General features: G+C 42.8%; 1 protein-coding gene across 6 annotated transcripts in view; it reads left to right on the forward strand.

Annotated features, from left to right (window-relative positions):
* Positions 1 to 23046, forward strand: part of PXK (PX domain containing serine/threonine kinase like) — a 107820-nt gene that overhangs the window by 25574 nt on the left and 59200 nt on the right. For 4 of the 6 annotated variants that reach the window (XM_056524457.1, XM_056524459.1, XM_056524460.1 and 1 more), the window contains exons 2-4: positions 10983 to 11033; positions 11864 to 11911; positions 21365 to 21551. In XM_056524457.1, coding sequence (XP_056380432.1) covers positions 10983 to 11033; positions 11864 to 11911; positions 21365 to 21551 — 286 coding nt within the window. Of the gene's footprint in view, positions 1 to 10982; positions 11034 to 11863; positions 11912 to 18139; positions 18366 to 18734; positions 19010 to 21364; positions 21552 to 23046 lie in introns of those variants that run through there. The other 2 variants (XM_056524461.1, XM_056524463.1) reach the window with 2 other exon arrangements.

Genomic DNA, 23046 nt, shown 5'->3' on the forward strand with positions numbered 1-23046 from the left:
CGGCGTATCACCAGTCGTAGCAATGTCCCGCCCCGGCTGGTGATAGGCTGAGCCCACTGTCACTGTGGAATGACGTCAGCACTGCCGGACCGTGAGGCCTGTGCCAGACCAACGGGGGCTCGTAGGAAGGTATGTATGAGTTTATTTGTTTTTAGGCCCGGGCACGGGCATATGTAAAATGGTACCACTACAGTTGTCCTTTAACTTTAAGGTTGAAAATACACACTGCACACCTTGTTAATTTTAGGACACGTACATGCTGGCGTACCCACTACATTTAAAAATTAATATTGTGTTAAAATAGAATAAGGCACAAAATAATTGTGTAAGAATTTTTACAGGCACTAAAATTTTCTTAGAAAAAAAAGAAACCTCCATAGTAATACAGCTTCATGCACATTTTGGGGTGGGTAATGTACCGAGCCATTATTTTATTTTTATTTTTTGGGACTTCACTATTGTTTATGTGCTTGTTGGTGCTGCGCTGTCTTCCTTCCTGACATAAACTCCGGCCACCAATGTCACAAAATGCGGGCTCAAAATTAAACAAAAAAGCCTCCAGAGTACGGATGTTCATGGTGCAGCATAGTATGTTATTAATATTTTTTTTTATTTCTGAGGAGGGTGGATGGGTTGTTGCGGGATAGTTGGAGTGCAGCCGTTTAGTGCCAGACAGACCAGTCAGGGTGTCACCCGATGCGGTAACCCCCACCCCCTTCCCGTCACACTCTAGCAACGCTACTGGTTATAAAGGGTTGATAAAAAAACTTTGGCTATTAACATAAGGGAAAACTTTTCTGCCTTTAAAAAATGTTTTTGTAAGCGGGTTTCCCAGGTTTTGCTTACGTGTGATTTATTTATCAAGGTCGTGCGACTATTTGATAAATAGGTCGTACGTAAGCAAAAGTAAGTAAAAAAAAAAGTTGTCATATAAAAGCCAAACGTATAAAAAGAATGATAAATCTCCCTTAATAAGATTGAGCAGTTGAAATTCAACATGTCTTGTATTTCTCTCCCCTCAGAGGGGTTTGGAGGCTCCCATACACATTTGATTGGTGACCAGTCTTGAAAAACCCCTTTGAGGGAGATTTATCAAAACCTGTGCAGAGGAAAAATCGACCAGTTGCCTATAGCAACCAATCAGATCACTTCTTTCATTTTTAACAAGACCTCTGCAAAATGAAAGAAGCGATCTGATTGGTTGCTATGGGCAACTAGGCAACTATTTTTCTCTGCACAGGTTTTGATAAATCTCCCCCTTTGAGTTCACCGACTGCAAGGGGGTGGGCTTTTAGTTTTTGGGATCAACTGGGGGGGGTCCTAGATGTTGGATCCTCACTAGTCAAAAATAATTGTAGCTATATGCCGCAGCATTAGTAAAAATGGTTAGTGTGCTTGTGTGACCACAGCTCCATAATGGGGGACTTGGGACCCCCATTTTTGTAATCCGTGGTGGTCCCAGCGATCTCCTGTGAAGACTTGATAAATGTTGTCTATGAGACAGTCTTTTAAATGAGAAGTGTCCTTCTACTCCTTCAGGTTCTCACGGTGACCCTAATCTATAGTAGCTTCTGCTTGTATCCTTATGTATTAAATCTGCTTCATCATTTTACAATTCTTTCTTTTTTACTTAACTATTTTGCCCTGTTGAGAAATCTCACAAGCTTTGCATTTTTTCTCTTCCCGACAAACATACCTATTGCTGCATAGGAAATACTAGGAGTTCATGTGTTTCTTCTCAATAAGCGATTACAAGTTTCCTGCCTTGTCACAATGTACTTTTCCTATTTTGTAAGATACAATAACTGCAGCCTGTACAGTTTTTTTTTTTTTAGCCTGTAGTTCTCTTCCTATGTTTCTAGTTTTTTCTCTAACCACCTGATTCAGCAGAAGTAGTTTAGAACTCCAGAGTTTCCTGCGAATTCCCTGCGCCAGGATTTCACAATTTGTGGCGCATGTAACCCCCCGGGAGGACAGAGACCATATGATCCACATCAGCTTTAGCTTCTCTGAACTTTATAGTGTCCTAGAGATTGAGATGGAAGAATAAAGTATCTGGAAGTTACCGTATGGTACGGTTTAGTTTTTTTTTTTCTAACCTTTGTGCCTCCAGCTGTTTCAAAACTACAACTCCCAGCATACCCGGACAGCCAACGGCTGTCCGGGCATGCTGGAAGTTGTAGTTTTGAAACAGCTGGAAGTACCCTTATTGGGAATTTCCTTGCTTTCCTTACTTCTGACCTGTCACTTATAATGGGTAAAGCAATGAGCAGATATACACTGCTCAAAAAAATAAAGGGAACACTTAAACACAATGTAACTCCAAGTCAGTCACACTTCTGTGAGATCACACTGTCCAGGAGACAGGCCAGTACTTCAGGAGATGTGGAGAAGGCCAACAACCCAGCAGCAGGACCGCTACCTCCACCATTGTGCAAGGAGGAGCCCTGCCAGAGCCCTGCAAAATTACCTCAAGCAGGCCACAAATGTGCATGTGTCCACTCAAACAGTCAGAAACAGACTCCATAAGGGTGGTATGAGCGCCCGACGTCCACAGGTGGGGATTGTGCTTACAGCTCAACACCATGCAGGACATTTGCCATTTGCCAGAAAACACCATGATTGGCAAATTCGCCACTGGCGCCTTGTGCTCTTCACAGATAAAAGCAGGTTCACACTGAGCACATTTGACAGACGTGACAGAGTCTGGATACACCGTGGAGAACGTTCTGCTGCCTGCAACATCCTTCAGCATGACCGGTTTGGCGGTGGGTCAGTAATGGTGTGGGGTGGCATTTCTTTGGGGGGGGCCCACACAGCCCTCCATGTGCTTGCCAGAGGTAGCCTGACTACCATTAGGTACCGAGATGAGATCCTCAGACCCCTTGTGAGACCATATGCTGGTGCAGTTGGCCCTGGGTTCCTCCTAATGCAAGGCAATGCTAGACCTCATGTGGCTGGAGTGTGTCACCAGTTCCTGCAAGAGGAAGGCATTGATGCTATGGACTGGCCACCCGTTCCCCAGACATGAATCCGATTGAGCACATCTGGGACATTATGTCTATCGATCCACCAACGCCACTTTGCACCACAGACTGTCCAGGAGTTGGCTTTAGACCAGGTCTGGGAGGACATCCCTCAGGAGACCATCCGCCATCTCATCAGGAGCATGCCCAGGCATTGTAGGGAGGTCATACGGGTACATGGAGGCCACACACACTACTGAGCCTCATTTTGACTTGTTTTAAGGACATTACATCAAAGTTGGATCAGCCTGTAGGGTGGTTTTCCATTTTATTTTTTTTTTTATTTTTTTTTACATATTTTATTTCAATTTTATGCATAAAATATACACGTCAGAAATGCAGATTCCACGCAGGGAAGGCAGACGTTATAAAATAACAATATAACAAAAAAAAATACAAGTAAGAAAACATAGTTCATTGATCAATGTACAGATATACACAATTCAAATCCTGGGGTGCACATGCCTCCAAATATAACCCCAAAGTGTTTTTTCCACTTTGATTTTGAGTGTGACTCCATATCCAGACCTCCATGGGTTGATAAATTTGATTTCCATTGATCATTTTTGAGTGATTTTGTTGTCAGCACATTCAACTATGTAAAGAGGAAAGTGTTTCATACGATTAGTTCATTCATTCAAATCTAGGATGTGTTATCTTGGTGTTCCCTTTATTTTTTTGAGCAGTGTAGAACAATGGCCACTTTATCCACCTGTACCACAACCTCCTTGGTTTAGTTCTTTAATGCTATGGTTGGGAATGGCTGCTTTAGACAATACAGTGATCCCTCAACTTACAATTGCCTCAACATACAATATTTTCAACATATATTGGTCTTTTCTGGACCATTGTAACTTGAAACCAGACTAAACATACAATGCTACAGACAGTCCAGATCTGCGAAACATGTCAATGGCCGGAAGATCTGACCAATCAGAAAGGGCATTTTACTGGTAGCCGCTAGTTTTTGTCTGGGTTTTCGAAGTTATTTTGGTGCGTAGTCTCTGAGACATTTCTCAGACACCGTGCGACAGTGTGCACCAGGAAAATCCAACTAACTCAACATTGCACTGTGAAAACCCGAAAAAGAGGCGTGGTCTGCCACAAAAGGGGCGTGGTTTCACAACCTGACCCATTTACTATTGAATTCACAGAAAATCCTGTGAACAAATGGCTGATAATTTCCACGTAGAAATAGCTGGTCAGAAAACTTACCCGACTTGTAAATCTGTGCTCCCCATAGTAAATAATGTATATATTACACAGCAAACTATTTTTTATATATATATTTTTTTTTTGTGGTGCAGAACAGTAGTGCATGCAAAACTTTTCTATTCAACAAAAATATAGTACACAAATGTACAGGGGGCAAAACCGGGCAATGTGGCAACATTTCCGCAATGGACGTCTACGATTAGGTTCAGGTAAAAGGGGTGGAAAACATATTTTTTTTTTTTTCAACTCGTGCACACACTGATCTTTTACATTGATCATTGTGCATTGATAGCATTGATCAATGATTCTGCCGCTTGAATGCTCATGCGTGGATCTCAGGCACGGAGCAGTCACTCAGCGATCGGACACGCAGGAGGAAGGTAGGGATCCTTCACATATCCTTCAGCTGTCGGGACACCGCGATTTAGCCGCGGCGGTCCCGAACAGCAGACTGAGCTAGCCAGGATATGTTTACTTTCCCTTTAGACGCGGCGATCAACTTTGAGCGCCGCGTCTAAAGGGTTAATAGCGCATGGCACCGCGATCAGTGCCACATGCTATTAGCCACGGGTCCTGGCCGGGAGCTATAACATTGCAAAAAAAAGTGAGAAAAAATAAAATAAAAAAAAGTTAATTTAAAGGGAACCAATCATCAGATTTTACCCTATATATTGCTTGGTAAAGCGTTATATAGGGTAAAATTGTTGTCCTCACCATCCCCAGGGGACGCTCCTGCCCCAGGGATGGTGAAGATATGAAGTTATAAACTAGTCACCGCCACGGCCGTAAGTAGTCCCCTGGGCGGGGAGCTCCACTCACCTATTCCCATTCTTCGGCCGGCAGCGACGCCCCCTCCACTTGAATGATGGGCCGCGTCATTGTTCCGCTCACTGAACAGACAAAGTAGAGCGATGACGCTGCCCATCAATCAAGCGGAGGGGGCGTCGCTGCCGGCCGAAGAACGGGCGTAGGTGAGAAGAGCTCCCCGCCCAGATGACTACATGCGGCGGTGACTAGTTTATAACTTCATATCTTCACCATCCTTGGGGGCAGGACCATCACCCAGGAATGGTGAAAATAAAGATTTTACCCTATATAACGCTTTGCCAATCTGATGACTGGTTCCCTTTAACCCCTTCCCTAATAAAAGTAAGAATCACCCCCCTTTTCCCATTAAAAAAAAAAACAGTGTAAATAAAAAGAAACATGTGGTATCGGCGTGTGTGAAAATGTCCGTATTATAAAAATATATCATTAATTAAACCACACGGTCAATGGCGTACACGCAAAAAGTCCAAAGTCCAAAATAGCATATTTTTGGTCACTTTTTATATCATGAAAAAATGAATAAAAAACAATCAATACAAAAATGGTACCGCTAAGAACTTCAGATCACAGCGCAAAAAATTAGCCCTCATACCGCCCCATATGCGGAAAAAAAAAAGTTATTGGGGTCAGAAAATACACTTTTTAATGTATAAATTTTCCTGCATGTTGTTTTTTTCCAGAAGTACAACAAAATCATACAAATAAAGTAGGGTATCATTTTAACCGTCTGGACCTACAGAATGTATCATTTTACCGGAAAATGTACTGCGTAGAAACGGAGCCCCCAAAACTTACAAAATTGTGTTTTTCTTCAATTTTGTCGCACAATTATTTTTTTCTCCATCGTAGATTTTTGGGTAAAACTACTGATGTCATTACATAGTAGAATTGGCGCAAAAAATGAGCCATCATATGGATTTTTAGGTGCAAAATTGAAAGAGTTAGGATTTTTTTAAAGTTAAGGAGGAAAAAATGAAAGTACAAAAATGGAAAAAACCCTGGTCCTTAAGGGGTTAAAACTAGTTTTCCACTGGAGTACCCCTTTAACCTTCTCCCCTGGCGTACTGCTGTGGTATAGATGTAAACCTGCCTAAGGGTATTTGTACAGTATGGGGAAGATTTACCAGAACCTGTGCAGAGGAAGAATGGAGCAGTTGCCCATAGCAACCAAATTTCTTCTTTCAATTGTCTTTCAATTGCCTGTGAAAAATGAAAGGAGCGCTCTGGTTGGTTGCTGTGGGCAACTGCACCGTTCTTCCTCTGCACAGGATTTGATGAATCTCCCCCTATGTGCGTATATTTGATGCTGCAGATTTGAAGCTGTGTTCATTCATTTAGTTTACATTGAGATCTGCAGGATCAAATATGCGCAGGATACTGTAGGTGTTAATGGAACACCCACGGTAGCGCTGTATATAGAGAGCCCTTTTGTAGTGTTATTTTCCTTGCGTTTTCCTCATGCCCCTTCCCGTATCCCAGTTCCGTAGGCTCGGACGTCTTGCATTCAGTGACTGTGCAGTGATCTAGGTTCTCTATTACAGCGGTGACGTTTGTGTTGTGCTTGGACGTCCTTGGTCTTTATGAAAACGCTGCGGCTGGTTTTGCATTCTTACAAGATTTACATGCTGGAATCCAGCGAACTTGTTTTTTCAGCTTAAGAATGTTGTGTGTTATAAGGATCTGAGCGCTGCAAGTGGGCCATCCAGATTGATCCGCTTTCCTCTCAGTGACCTAGGGCACTTTGTGTGTGGCCCCAAGCTGTGGGGCATTGTATGTTTATAGATGGGTACGACCAAAAATGTGTATCACTGTACTTTTGTAAGTTATGGCGATTCCACGGTATTTAATGGTATTCCCCCCCCCCCCCCCAATTATGTGACCCGTGGGCACTGCTTCTCTAATCTAACCACCCCCCACACCCCCCACCCCACACACACATCGGGGAACTAATCATATGTCACCTTGTCCTCCTGTGAGTTGCACTGTACTGTACTACATATTCCTTGTGCCCGGGCTTCAAAAATAAACAAAAAAAATAAACTTTAACTCCCCTTCCCATGTTGCTTCGGTAACTGCCTCACGCTGGGGATGGGAACCTCAAAGAGCCGTCAGCCTATCACTGGCCACAGCGATGTCCCACCTCGGTCAGTGATAGGCTGAGGCGGGACAATGTGGGAAGGTGAGTTAAAGTTTATTTTATTTTTGCAGCCCGGGCATAAGGAATATGTAGTACAGTACAGAGTTCCAGCGCCGGCCCCCCGCAACTCACAGGAGGACGAGGTGACATATGATTAGTTCCCCGATGTGGGGGACGGCGCAGCGCTGGCTGATAAACCGGGGGGGGGGGGGGCGTGTTAGATTAGAGAAGCAGCGCCCACGGATCACATGATTGGTAGAAAATACCATTAAATACCGTGGAATCGCCATAACTTACAAAAATACAGTGATACACATTTTTTGTCATACCTCCCAACTCTAATCTATCTATGAACATACAATGCCCCACAGCTTGGGGCCACACACAAAGTGCCCTGGGTCACAGAGGTCAGCGCGCTGTGGCTGAAAATTAAGTAATTCGAGGGGCCCAACCGGTATTGCGGTATGGGAAAAATTCATATCGTGAGGGAAAAACAATGCGGTATTCGGTATGAACCGGTATATCGCCCAGCACTAAGATAGATATATACATAACTAGTCTATAGATTGGTGTTTCCCAACCAAATTAAGATTTTTTAATAGAAGTAATTTACAAATCTGTTTAACTTTCTAGCACCAGTTGATTTAAAAAAATAAAAAATAAAGAAGTTTTCCACCGGAGTACCCCTCTAAAGTGAGATCTGTGATTTGTTCAAAGACAGTGTAACACCTGTCAACAGGTCATGGTGCAGTACTGCAGCTCAGTCCCATTCACGTCAATAGAGTAAAGCTGCAACACCAGCACCTACCCACGGACATCTATGGTGCTGTTTCTGTAGAACGACCCCTGATTTTCTAACATCCCCTTACCCAGAATCTGAAAAAAGGGTCTGCTCTTCTTTCCTAAGAACAGTGCCCGGTCTGTGCCGGTATTGCTGCTCAGCAGTAAATAGGGCCGAGCATTGTGCAATCCCGAATACAGGCCAAAGACAATAGTGGTGCCGCTTCTGGGAACCCTTTGTTTCTATGCGTGCAGTTTATCTATAGCTGTGTTTCCCAACCAGGGTGCCTCCAGCTGTTGCAAAACTACAACTCCCAGCATGCCCGGACAGCCAACTTCTTTATTTATTTTTTATTTTTTTAAATCAACTGGTGCTAGAAAGTTAAACAGATTTGTAAATTACTTCTATTAAAAAATCTTAATCCTTCCAGCACTTTTTACGGGCTGTATACTACAGAGGAAATTCTTTTCTTTTTGGATTTCTCTTCTGTCACGACCACAGTGCTCTCTGCTGACCTCTGCTGTCCATTATAGGAACTAGCCTGAGCAGCATATGTTTGCTATGGGGATTTTCTCCTGCTCTGGACAGTTCCTAAAATGGTCAGCAGAGAACACTGTGGTCAGACAGAAAAGAAATTCAAAAAGAAAAGAACTTCCTGTGGAGCATATAGCAGCTGATAAGTACTGGAAGGATTAAGATTTTTTAATAGAAGCTTTTTTGCTAATAGAAGTTTTTTAATAATACATTTTTTACAAATCTATTTAACTTTCTGGCACCAGTTGATATATATAAAAAAAAAAAAAAAAAAAAAATTTACATCGGAGTACCCCTTTAAGGCTATGTTCACATGGGGGATTGTTTTTCCACAATTCCACATAAATTCTGTCCAGCAAAGCTTGCTGATCGTAATTACTAGAGATGAGCAAACTTACAGTAAATTTGATTCGTCACGAACTTCTCGGCTCGGCAGTTGATGACTTTATCCTGCATAAATTAGTTCAGCTTTCAGGTGCTCCCGTGGGCTGGAAAAGGTGGATACAGTCCTAGGAGACTCTTTAATAGGAATGTATCCAACTTTTCCAGCCCACCGGAGCACCTGAAGGCTGAACTAATTTACGCAGGATAAGTCATCAACTGCCGAGCCGAGAAGTTCGTGATGAATCGAATTTACTGTAAGTTCGCTTATCTCTAGTAATTACAAAATTCCACCTGAATTTTTGTGTTCTCAATGGGATTCTGCTGTGGAAATTTTGCTGTGTGAATGGGACAGTGGAATCCCATTGAAGTGAATGTACAGTAAATTTTGGGGGAATTGTTCCACCCAATTCCACAAAGTCCACCGTCTGAACATAGCCTAAGGGGGTGTTCACATGTAGAGGCTACACTGCACATATGTACTTCCCTATTAAAATTAAAGGGGTACTCTGGTGGAAAACATTTAATTTTGTATTGTTTTTAAATCAACTGGTGCCAGAAAGTTACAGATTTGTAAATTACTTCTATTAAAAGAAAACGTAATCCTTCCAGTACTTATCAGCTGCTGTATGCTACAGAGGAAGTTCTTTTCTTTTTGAATTTCCTTTCTGTCTGACCACAGTGCTCTCTGCTGACACCTCTGTCAATATCAGCAGGAGAGGTTTACTAAGGGGATTTGTTCCTGCTCTGGACAGTTCCTGACATGGACAGAGGTGTCAGCAGAGAGCACTGTGGTCAGACAGAAAGGAAATTCAAAACTTCCTCTGCAGTATACAGCAGCTGCTAAGTACTAAAAGGATTAAGATTTTTTTTATAGAAGTAATTTATAAATCTATTTAACTTTCTGGCACCAGTTGATTTAAAAAAAGTATATTGTTTTTCACAGGAGTACTACTTTGTAAATATGCCCTAAGGGATTTGTTCACACCATCTGTTTACACTACAGATTTTATGCCATGTAAAACAACATAAATAAATAGTTGAACACAAAATAAAATCTGCAGGATATACAGCAATTCTGGAAAGCCTTAGGCAATGTGTGAACATACCCTTAGGGCAGTGTCTATCAAGCAGAGTGCCTCCAGCTGTGGCAAAACACAACTCTCAGCATGTCAGACAGCCTTTTTGTAATTGTAATTTTGCAACAGCTGGAGGCACTCTGCTTGGTAAACACTGCCCTAAGGGTTAATTGGAAAAATCTGCAGTAGATCCACAGCATGTAAACAAACTCTTCATGGTATGTTCGCATGTGCATATTTTGCTGCCAAATTTTCACTTGCTGATTTTGTTCCCCATTGAAGTGAATGGAAAGCAAAATCAGCTGCAGTGACTCTGCACAAATGCTGCACAATACGCATACCCTAAGGGTATGTTCACACATGCAGATTTGCTGCGGATTTTGACTTTACTATTAAAGTTAATTGGGACGATCCACTACAAATAAGCAGTAAATTAGTGATGTGTGAACATACCCTGGAAATTCTCATTCCGGTGTCCATAGAAGGAATGGACATGTCTACTCTTTCTGCGGACTCCGCAAGGAAATGCATTGCCGTCTATGAGATAACACATTTCTTAGTGGTCCTAGTGCCCCCCGGATCGGGCAAATGTATGGAATGTCTGCATGTGTTTTCCGTACGGACATTCCGCACAAATTCCTCCGTGTGAACTTGGCCCAAAGGTAATAAGTCCTGATTTGTAGCTGACGGCCCTATTATTGCCCTAACAGTGAAATACAGTATGGGGTCTATTCACACGTTCAGTTTGCTGCATGTATATGAAGCTTTAGATCTTATGCTGCAATTTTCAATGTAAACTTGAACACAGTTTCAAATCTGTGGCATCAAATATGTGCAGGATACTGTAGGTGTCTTTTCCTCCTATTAATGGCAGACATTATCAATAGCTGATTGTGTAGGAGCAGCTGTCCCTATTCCCATTATACACAGTGTGACTCTGCTCAGGACAATGTTTGGAGGAAATACAATGCATTACTCAGGTCTGGTCTTTTGTTCCACAGGAATACATCATACGTGTCCAGCGAGGCATATCCATGGAGAACAGCTGGCAGGTAATTCATTTATTTACTTGCGTCAATAGTATATTGTACATGGCCAACACGTCCTATAGTCAGAGTTATTGCAGCTAAACAACAGAAGGCCATTAATATGAACACTGATAGAACATTGTGTATCCAGGAGGTGATGGCAAAATAAAGACTTACATTCTCATAACAGCCTCCGATGAGATTCACAGCATGGATGGGCAGACAACAGATCTGTAGCAACTACGTGACGCTATCACGTCACCTCACTACGCAATTTATTAGGACCTTAGTGATCACTGGCATCAATGTTTTCTAGTTTCTTCCAGTTACATAAGGCATATAGGGTCAGCCCTCATGCATATAGGGTCAGCCCTCATGCATGTAGGGTCAGCCCTCATGCATGTAGGGTCTGCCCTCATGCATGTAGGGTCTGCCCTCATGCATGTAGGGTCTGCCCTCATGCATGTAGGGTCTGCCCTCATGCATGTAGGGTCTGCCCTCATGCATGTAGGGTCTGCCCTCATGCATATAGGGTCTGCCCTCATGCATATAGGGTCTGCCCTCATGCATATAGGGTCTGCCCTCATGCATATAGGGTCTGCCCTCATGCATATAGGCAGTGCCAACCACTGAGCCGCCACGTCACCAGGTGCTCTTAGGACCTCTATAGTCTGCCTTTTCATTGGCTCTGTTCTTGTGAAGCTAGAAGTGGTCATTGGCTTTCAATGACACGTTTGTACCCTAAATCTTACACAGTACCAAGAACACATGCTCACTACCTGTTTCCATCAATAATGTATAAGGACATGAGGGATTATTGCTATTTCATGTAAGATTTGTGTAATGTCTTGCAGGTAGTTAGAAGATACAGTGACTTTGACATGCTCAACAACAGTCTGCAGGTAAAGTATGTTTCCTGGTGATGGTTTTCCTCTATTTATTCATTCTAGATAGCATTGAGCATGACGGCCGTCCCATAGACATGAATGGAGGGGGAGTGGCATGACATCACTAGGGGGCGTGGCCATATGACGTCTTGTCTCTGTTTCAGAGGCAGCACCCGGCACGGAATTCCGGGGGCTGCACTGAAATCGCGAGGGTCCCCATCGGCGAGACCCCTGAGATCATACATCAAAAGGATAGGGGGTAAGATGCATAAAGCCGGAATACCCCTTTTTAATGAATCAGCCGATTTATTAGATTCTGTTTTAGCGCATAGATTTGTTGTAATCTAAGGCTACTACAGCGTTAGAACTACATTTCATAATAAACACCATGACTTACCGTATTTTTCGCCCTATAGGACGCTCTGGCGTATAAGACGCACCCAATTTTAAATGAGGAAAATCTAGAATACAATGTAAAGTATAGGTCACAGTGATCTTCAATCAGCGGACCTCCAGATGTTGCAAAACTACAACTCCCAGCATGCCCGGACAGCCATTGGCTGTCCGGGCATGCCAGGAGTTGTAGTTTTGCAACATCTGGAGGTCCGCAGGTTGAAGACCACTGGTATAGGAGGTAGTACTCACGTGTCCCCGCCGCTCCGGACCCGTCACCGCTGCCCTGGATGTCTCCCTCCATCGCTGTCACCGCGCCCCCGGGGTGTCCCCGTCGCTCGAACGTCTCTGCTGCCCGGTATCTCGCTCTCCGTCACCGCCATCACGTCGCTACGTGCGCTGCTCCTATTGGATGATGGGGCGGCGTGCGCGACGACGTGATGACGACGAAGGAGAGCGCCGGCCATGCAGGGGATCCCGACACAGAGCAGACACCGAGGAGGCAGGTAAGGTCCCTCCAGGTGCAGCCAGGTTAGTGTCACTTTTGCTTCAGACGCGGCGGTCAGCTTTGATCGCCATGTCTGAAGGGTTAATACAGGGCATCACCACGATCGGTGATGTCCTGTATTAGCTGGGGGTCCCGGCCGTTGATGGCCGCAGGGACCACCGCGATAGGTGTGTATTCGCCGTATAAGACGCACCAACTTTCCCCCCCCCCCCCCCCCCCAAGGAAGGAAAAGTGCGTCTTATACGGCGAAAAATACGGTAGTTTTTCTAAGAAGTACAGTTTTCTTCCTCTAATCCAGCATCTAATCTAATTTGGATTATCCAGAATATTTCTGGCACAAGAACTTGTGAACTTCATCCTAATCTTCCTGATTTATGATAGAATGCAAGTACTGCAGAGAAGACTGACACCTATGTAAATCAATGGACATGAGGGGCATCACTTTGCTGTAATATGCAGATTATTTTGTCATAACAAAGTATATAGCGCAAACAAAGAGAAGGATGCTCACGGCACTCGATACGCTGGCATGAAAGGTGCTTCTTTATTTCAAACAAAAGGATTCACAGACATCGGGAGTGGAGACAAGAGGGACAGGTCAGGTCAACGAGTGTTTCACCACTCCTGCGGCTTCTACTGGACCTTTCATGCCAGCGTATCGAGTGCCGTGAGCATCCTTCTCTTTGTTTGCTTTACATTTTGGTCTTGCACTATTGCCACTGAGCACAGAAAGACTGGTTTTTGGATTGTGACTGCTCTGATTATCCGGCACCTCTACAGTTACCAGGTAATAGATGGTGGACAGTTATATAGCAGTGCCGCCCCACGCTTCTACTTTGCTTGCAACAAAGTATATAGATGTGGGTGTCCTAGCACTAAAGACACCATCATGGCTGCCCCAAGTAGTGGTCAACGACATAATGTTTTTGTTTACTTAAAACGTATTAATTTTTGTTATGTAAAAACATCTGCATTTTTGGGTGTTTGTTTTTGTGGCACTCGGTGTAAGGAAATAAACTAATAAAAAAAAGCCTGTGCATCATCCATACTTGAAAAATGAATAAATAAATAATTATTTAAAAAAAAACATGCTAGTCTACAATTTTGCAGCCTTTAAAAAAGTCTAAAATGTAAACCCAACCAAATGTACACAATTTGACAAAATCTTTTCAAAGTTTTGCTCGGTAGAAGTCTATGGCTATGTAGGGCTGCATGTTTGCATTGCGTTTTCAAGTACACAAGTGTGTATACCAGGTGTAGAACAGAAATGTGATGTGAATGTGGCCCTATTTTATTTGCTTTTAGTTTGCTTAAAGCATACCTGCCATAGAGAAAAATATATCTATAATGCTTATATATGTTACTTACTAGGTCATGCAGATTTCTTACAGGTTTTATGTGTCTAGCTTCTGTATTTGGTTCACAAATCCCTCTGTTTTATTGCTCTCTCATTCTGACATCCACTGCTCAGAAAGGGGCGTGTCTGAGGCAGGCACTGAACCGTCCTCACTCATAATGCATTCACTTCCTCCCTGAGTCTGCTGTGCTTTATTGAGTGTTGTAATCTAATCAATTCAGAGAGCACAGAGGAGTTCTTGTCTCATCATCATTTACTGGACTTTGTCCCAGCCTGTTCTTCAGCTTGGACAAAGATGATGTTGCAGCCGGACAGGATTATGTTCTGAATGGTATGGGGACCCCTTGTGGTCTTTTTTTTGCACATTTAATAGCTTCTTTTAAAGTCTAAGTTTAAAGGGTATTTTTACACTGAGGAAATGTCTAGGAAAATGCAGAAATCCTCTTTCTGCTCCATGGCCAATAAACCATAAATGAAGTGGAATTATCATTTATTTGGCACGGAAAGTCCTGTCCGGATTCTGGCTGAATAATTGACATGTCCATTCTTCTGACGAAATTCCGATCTGCTTTGAAAATATCACCATGGAAATTACTCTGTGTGAACAGTCACAGAAATCCTATTAAAATCCTGATTCAAGGCTGAATTTAATGCAGAATCTGTGTCTAACTCCTTGTGGATTCTGCCTTAATTTCCTCAGTGTGAATTAGCCCTGGAATTCTTTTCAGTCTGCCCATTTTCTATCCAGCTGTTTGCAAAATGCTCTTTATATGACCTAATCTGACATTGTGCCGGAGTCCATGCAGACCTGAATGAAGGTGTCACGGCCAAGAATGAATTGCCCACGACCCATGTTCCCCATCTCATGGCCATTTTGGCTCTTTTAGCATGCCTCCTCCAGGTGTAATTGGATTTTCAGTCATCTGTCAGGACTGATGATTTCTATTTATCAGATGAAGCACGTAGAGCTGGCCGGCCATGCTTCACACCCTGCTCACTTGGGTGCCTGGGATTCTCTCTGCTTAATGTGCGCCAATTGGATTTTACAGACAGATGGTTAGAAAATAGAGCACAAATGCGCAAAAGCCGTCTGTGTGATCAGGCTACAAGTTCAGGTTACAGAATAAGGCCAGTAGAGAACATATTGTTTTTGTATCAGACGGCAGAATAGGAAAACACAGAGGTCTAAAACATAGCTTTTATTAAATGTTTAACTATAAAATGCACAGTATATGCAGTTGTAGACAAAACACAATATAAAGTAATGATCACAATCAATATATATTATGGTAACAATTCAGTGTATACACAAAGTAGATAGTGGGTAACCAACGTAGTAACTGGATAGTTTTCTTCTCCATGATTCTTACCCTGCTGGTCATAGGACCCCCTACCTGTTACTGCAGGGAGGCCTTTCTTATGAGGGCCTGCCTGCACCTGGAACCTGCTATCTTATCCTAGAGATGGATGCGGAGAAGGTATGTGGTGCCGTATAGAAGGGATGAGTTATCAGTTTGCATCGCCATTAAAGCGGGCTAGAGGCAAAATGAAGGATGTGGGAATTCCAATATATAAACACGGTGTGGAGGGCACAGGGGAGAGAGACCCTACCTTAGACCTGAATGAGGAGAGTTCCATCCATATAAGTTTTGGGTAGGGGTCTCCTATGTGCCAATGTTGCTTAGCCTGTCAAGGTATGTATAATCAGAATATTAGGTACTGGAAATTGGAAAACTATGCCCAAGGAGACCATTAAGCCTACCTATGCCAAGTGCCCTCCAGCATCCACCAACTGGATAAATGTGGTGACCAGAGAGGTCTAATATAAAGAGAATAACCAGTATAAACAATAGGCCTGCATAGAGTCATAGTGAAAGCTCATATGTGCTGCAGCTATGTTCTATACATTAAAGGAAAACTGTCACTTGTTTTCTCCCGCACTATCCACAGGTACTGGTGGATAGTGCAGGAGACGCTGATTAAAATGAGCCCTACCTTGTCTGGATCTGCGCCGCCTTTCTCCTGCAGTTGTAGTTTTATCTGTTGAAATCTTCCTGTAACTGGCACGGGCGGGGCTTCGGCACTTATGAATATTCATCCCCCTCCCCCCCAGTTAGGAGCGGCGAAGAGAGGGAGAACTGGAGGGAGGGGGATGAATATTCATAAGCGGCGCTGACGTCAGTGCCAGTTAAGCGCCGAAGCCCCGCCCATGCCAGTTACAGGAAGATTTCAACACATAATAAAACTAAAATTGCGGGAGAACGGCGGCGCAGATCCGGACAAGGTAGGGCTCATTTTGATCAGCGTCTCCCGCACTATCCACCAGTATCGGTGCGGGAGAAAACAAGTGACAGTTTTCCTTTAAAGTTATGTGCCGCTCTTCTAATAATAAGGATGGGAGTTCCTTAGAGGTGTTAGTGTCATAGCCCATCTCTAATATTGCTATGTTCTGATCATGAGAATACCATTTGGGGTAGTGATCAGATACATGTATTGAACTAGGGGCTAAACGCCATATAAAATATGTGCTGCAGGCTATAGTAGGGGTATTTTGTGGATGAGGTGAGTGGTAGATGTAATGGCCCATTAATATGTGCTGAGTATAAAAGTGATCATCTATAGATAATATATATGTAATTCATCAGACCACATATAGAGACAAGGGGCTTGTCACCATAAAGGGAGACTCAGTGCTGCATGATCAAGATAGAGGCTAGTAGCAGGGAGTGAAGGTTATAGTGCAGATGATGATTATTACAGGCTACAGGTTGTAGTTGGTAGCAGAGAGGGTACTTACTGTGGGAAGCAGCGATGTATGTTTCTGTCCGGCACAGGGATGGTGCCGAATGAGCCATTTGCCTGTATTATATATCCGTGCAGAGATGCGTGCGCGACAGGCGTGCACTCCACTTTGGAACGCATCGGGAGGAGAGCGTAACGTCACTTCCGGTTTGCGGAGGTGAACGTAGCAAAGACGGTAAGGTTTATTTTAAGGTTTGTCCCTGTAATCTTATCCTGTCGATGCGCATCTCCGGGAAGCAGTTCTCACTGACGCTTATTACAGTGTAAGAGCGCTTTTATGTGATGCGGGCATAGTTGTGTTTTGTTTTTTTTTCTTTTTGTTTCTTTGAAGTGAAGCCTGGAATAGCTGTTCTGTATCAGTCACAGGGCTCCGGCGTCAGACGGGTTCCTAATAAAAATCAAACAGTCATTTGTTATGTGTATGAAATGACTTCGCTCTCCACACTTTACTCCTTCCCTGATCAAAAGATTCTTTATTCCCGGCGTTCTGGTTTTATGATTAAGTTGTGACTGTGAAATCAGATGTGTATAAATCTCTCAAACTCTCTTGGCACCTTTTATAAAAGTAGCTGTGTTGTAAGATTCGTCTTCTTTATTAAAACCAAGCGTCAATGAAAGCTTGAAACGAGCTTAAAGAGGACGTCTCAACTCTTTACTGTAACATCTGTTTTAGGTAAATAATCGCATTCCTTAATATTCTGGAACATCGTTTTTTAGGGCCCTATTACACAGGGCTATTATCAGCCAAACAGAGTGGTGTTGTCATTTGATTTGCTGAAAAATCATCGCTTGTCCTCAAGTAATAGCAGCAAAGGGCCACACGAAATATCAGGAATTAGGCCCTTGGTCACATGTTACATTGACCTGAAAAAAAAAAAAGCTGCAAAAATAACTCCTCTGTTACACTCCCAATATGCTATATATTTTTGTGGCCTTTTTTATTTATTTATAAAAATAATGACGACCCCCCCCCCCCCCCCACCCTCCTGCGTTTTTCTCAGTACACGTCAGGTGATACTTTCATCATGTAACTAGAGGATTTCTACTGATGAATTAAGGGGGTGGAGGGGCAACAGAAAAAAAGACAGTTAAAGGGAAACTGTCATTGGTGTCATCCGCATTAACCTGTTGGTACAGGTGTGTAGTACAGGTGACACTGATGGTAACCTACTTAACGGTCTCCATGTCATTGTCCCGTTGGCCCATTATCCTCCTCCTTCGGGCTGCAGGATTGGTTCACAGAAGACTCTTCAGGATCATGGTGACGTCATCAGGCCTGCTCGCAACCGTACCCATCGAAGAAGCAGCAGCGGGGAGGTCATCGTACTCCTTAAGCTCCGCCCACACACTGAGCCTGTCTGCATGAACAAGAAAGATAACGGGCCAGTGGGACTACGAAACGGGGACAGGTAAGTATGGTTATCATCTGTGACCCGTACTACACACCTGTAACAACAGGTTAGTGCAGGTGAAACATGACTGATTCCCTTTAAATCCACATTGTGTTTTTTTTTTTTTTTGTTTGTTTGTTTTTTTTGTTTTTTTTCCCCCCCTTCCCATAGAAGTCTTTGGGGAAAAAATGCAGAGATTCCCAGATACCAAGATCTTAAAGTTAAAGAAGTAAAAATCAAAGCGTAACACTTTTCCGGACTATGCTGTCTCTTCATCAGATTGCTGAATTTGCATCTGATAAAGACAGCATAGCCTTGAAAAGTGTTATGCTTTGGCTTTTACTGAATAAAGTTCAAGACCTTGGTCTCAAGTCCCTGTCCCTTGCTTCTAAAGTATCTTACTTTTATTCATCAGCCAGTGTACTGACTCCTGGGAGGTGCAACATTTCATTTGCTGACACATCTTTATAAGCAACCTGACAGTCACCAGATATCCAACCCTGCTGTATTTCCTTTGACTGATGGGTTGTGTTGCAACACGATCATGTTAACTTTCATTAGCTGTGGTGCACGCGTCACTATCATCCTTAGCCATGCAACATGTGTTGTAGTTAATGTAGCCCTTTACCTGTGCCAGGGTTAGCTGCTCCTTTGGACACCAGGTGAGGGCGGCTCCATGTTACTTTTTAGTACATAGGCCGGCATTTATCATTGTAGTGTAAGTGAAGCATTTATCATTGTAGGTGTAAGTGAAGCATTTATCATTGTAGGTGTAAGTGAAGCACTTATCATTGTAGGTGTAAGTGAAGCATTTATCATTGTAGTGTAAGTGAAGCATTTTTCTACACCTTTCTTTATGTGTGCTGGTGATGTGTAGGAGCACTAAATTTATTAAAAGGTCACAGAGCATTTGATAAAATTTGTGCAGGTCACATTTTCTGAAATTTCTCTCTTCATATACACCAAAAAGCTAAGCTAAGTCTGGGCTGGTGTAGTTTTAGACACTTTTCAGTGGCTTTGCGCCTTTTTTGTGCCTTTTCACAAAAAGGTGCAGTTCATAAAACCCTTCCATATCATGTGTATTGCCAAAATCAGTGGATTGCAACTCAAAATCAGCAGAAATGTGTAAACCAAAAGGCGCAAATAAACCCTGCTTGCGCCTTTTTTGCACCATTTGTAAACACAAAATACAGTCTAAAGACAATGATAAATGTCAGCCACTGTGTGTACTATACAGGAAAATGTAGAAAAGTCCAGCTCACCTGCCACAATTCATGCGCGGATCCTCACTTAGGCTCTGCGTGTCCAACAATGAATAAAAGACGAAATATTCCAGCACTGGGAATATTCACAGCCTTATTGTATCCTCTTTAAAACAGCATGGCATAACTTCCACACTTCACACAGTCTGACACATCTTGACGCGTTTCGAGCGCATGAAACTATTGTATGTTGAGGCCATTGTAAGTTGAAGAATCACTGTGTATATAGGACACACCAGCTGGACCACATACCAGTGTAATTTGCAGAATAGTTGCTGGGGTCAAGGAATTTCTTCACCGGTTCTTTGTTCACAGCATGGCATAACTTCCACACTTCACACAGTCTGACACATCTTGACGCGTTTCGAGCGCATGTGCTCGAAACGCGTCAAGATGTGTCAGACTGTGTGAAGTGTGGAAGTTATGCCATGCTGTTTTAAAGAGGATACAATAAAGCTGTGAATATTCCCAGTGCTGGATCATTTTGTCTTTTCTTCAGTCTACTATACAGGACCCTGAAGAAGCTCCTGTACTCTACATAGACAGTGATTTTCACTCCCAGCAGATCTTTCTTACTTTTATATGTAAGGACTTGCTTTATCTGTATTAGTTATCTATTTATTTTTCTTGAATTCTCACTTTTTCCTATTTTTGGAGGACATTTTGGAGGCTTCAGAACCAGTTACTAGTTTTCCATATAATTCTGGTCTCAACATACAATGGTCATTCTAGAACCAGTTCATATTGTAACTTGAGGGCCCACTGTATATGCACATGGCTCTGTCCAGCTTCTCCTTCCCTCTCAGGTTGCAGCCTGTCCCAGCTGACAGATCCACTGTTACAGGGTACGGTAAGGGTACGTTCACACGTACAGGATCCTGGGCAGATTTGATGCGCAGGATTTGTAACTGCAGATTAGAAGCTGTGCTCAGTCATTTCGTTTACATTGAAATCTGCAGCATCAAATCCTGCACATCAAATCTGCGTACGTGTGACCGTACCCTTAAAGGGGTACTCCGGTGAAAACTTTTTTTCTTTTAAATCAACTGGTGGCAGAAAGTTAAACCTATTTGTAAATTACTTCTATTAAAAAATCTTAATCCTTCCTGTACTTATCAGCTGCTGAATACTACAGAGGAAATTCTTTTCTTTTTGGAATGCTCTATGATGACATCACAAGCACATTTCTCTCTGCTGACGTTATTATTATAATAATAATAACGCTTTATTTATTGTTGTCCTTAGTGGGATTTGAACCCAAGTCCCCAGCACTGCAAGGCAGCAGTGCTAACCACTGAGCCACCATGCTGCCCTTAGCATACATCTGCTATGCATCTGCTATGCATGGTTGCTAAAGTGGACAGAGATGTCAGCAGAGAGCACTGTGCTCGTGATGTCATCAGTGTTCCAAAAAGAAAGGAATTTCCTCTGTAGCATTCAACAGCTAATAAGTACTGGAAGGATTAAGATTTTTTAATAGAAGTCATTTACAAATCTGTTTTACTTTCTGGCACCAGTTGATTTAAAAGAAAATAGGTTTTCATGGAGTACCCCTTTAATGAACAAACAGTGAATCATCTAGTGTAATGTTATTAGTCATATTATGCCTGATATGCAAAACCCCATTATATCTCTGCAATAAACCGTACATCATGATCCAGACTTATCTTTCTGCACAACTTTGTTTGTTTTCTAGGTTAGGTTTTTATGACTTATGAACTGTGTTTTTGCTTACTCAGATTTTTTTTTTTTCAGATCTCAGGTTTAAGTCTACCTCTGCCACCCAAGAAACTAATAGGAAACATGGATCGGGAATTTATTGCTGAGAGACAGAAAGGACTTCAGAATTATCTGAACTACATCACCTCCAATCATATCCTTAGCAGCTACGAACCTGTGAAGAAATTCCTTGACCCCAGCAACTATTCTGCAAATTACACTGGTATGTGGTCCAGCTGGTGTGTCCTATATACACAGTGATTCCTCAACTTACAATGGCCTCAACATACAATAGTTTCAACATACAATGGTCTTTTCTGGACCATTGTAACTTGAAATTAGACTGACCATACAATGCTACAGACAGTCCAGATCTGCGAAACTTGTCAATGGCGGGAAGATCTGACCAATCAGAAATGGCATTTTAGTGGTAAAACCCCTGTATTACTGAAGCGTATGCACTGACTGGCTGTCTGGTAGCGCCCCTTACGTACAGGGATGTATTACATGTTCTGTACTACTCTTTACCTGTGCCAGGATTAGCTGCTCCTTTGGACGCAAAATAAGGGCGGCTCTATTTTTTTTTAACTTTTTTAGGATGCTGGGAGAGATTTATCAAAACCTGTCCAGAAGAAACCCATCGCAACCAATCAGATCGCTTTTTTCATTTTTGACAAGGCCTTTGAAAACTGAAAGAAGTGATCTGATTGGTTGCTATGGTCAACTCAGCAACTTTTCTTCTGGACAGGTTTTAATAAATCTCCCCGTGTGTACTGTACAGGACCCTGAAGAAGCTCCTGTCCTCTACATAGACAGTGATTACAGCTCCCAGCAGATCTATTACTTTTATATGTAAGGACTTGCTTTATCTGTATTAGTTATCTACTTATTTTATTTACATTTATTTTTTTTTCCAATCTTCACATTTTCCTATTTTTGGCCTTCAGAACCAATTACCAGGTTTCCATAGAGTTATGGTCTCAACATACAATGGTCGTCCTGGAACCAAATAATATTGTAACTTGAGGGACCACTGTACTATAAATATGCATTAAAGGGATTTTCCAGTAGTGATGGCATGATGTAAGGAAATGCCATAATTTATCACTTACCACATTACTCTTCTAAGGGGGGGCAACTAATAGTACCTTCACTAATGCTTACTAATGCCTAGAACATAAAGGAAATGCTATGAAAGAACATCAGTGCTTTGGTAGTGCTACTGCTGTTTTTTGGGTGCGTTCACAAGTATTTTCTGCTGCAGATTTGCTGTGGCAGATTTTTCCCCATTGAAGTCAATGGACAGCAAAATCTGCAGCAGCAAAACTGCACCAAAAATAGGCAGGTGTGAATGCACCCTTAGGGTACGTTCACACGGGCGGATTACCTGCAGAATTTCCGCAGCTGATTTTGCTACCATTTACTTCAATGGGTCAGCAGAAAATCTGCAATGATAAGAAAGATAGTCAGTCGGCAGCTCGCCAATCTTCTTCACTTAGTTGCTTTATTAAAGCATACTCACACATACAGAGGTACGAGAGAGGGGCAAAAGACGGGGGGGGGGGGGGTACAGCAGGCGACGGCAGCCGTTTCGTACGGATTAGTGCTTCATCTGGCCTAATCTGTGCAAAACGTCTACAGTCGCCTGCATCCCCCCCCCCCCCCCCTCTTTTGCACCTCTCCCGTAACTCCTGTATGTGAGTAGGTTTTACTAAAAC

The sequence above is a fragment of the Hyla sarda genome, chromosome 6 (genome assembly GCF_029499605.1).
Source record: "Hyla sarda isolate aHylSar1 chromosome 6, aHylSar1.hap1, whole genome shotgun sequence".
NCBI lineage: Eukaryota > Metazoa > Chordata > Amphibia > Anura > Hylidae > Hyla > Hyla sarda.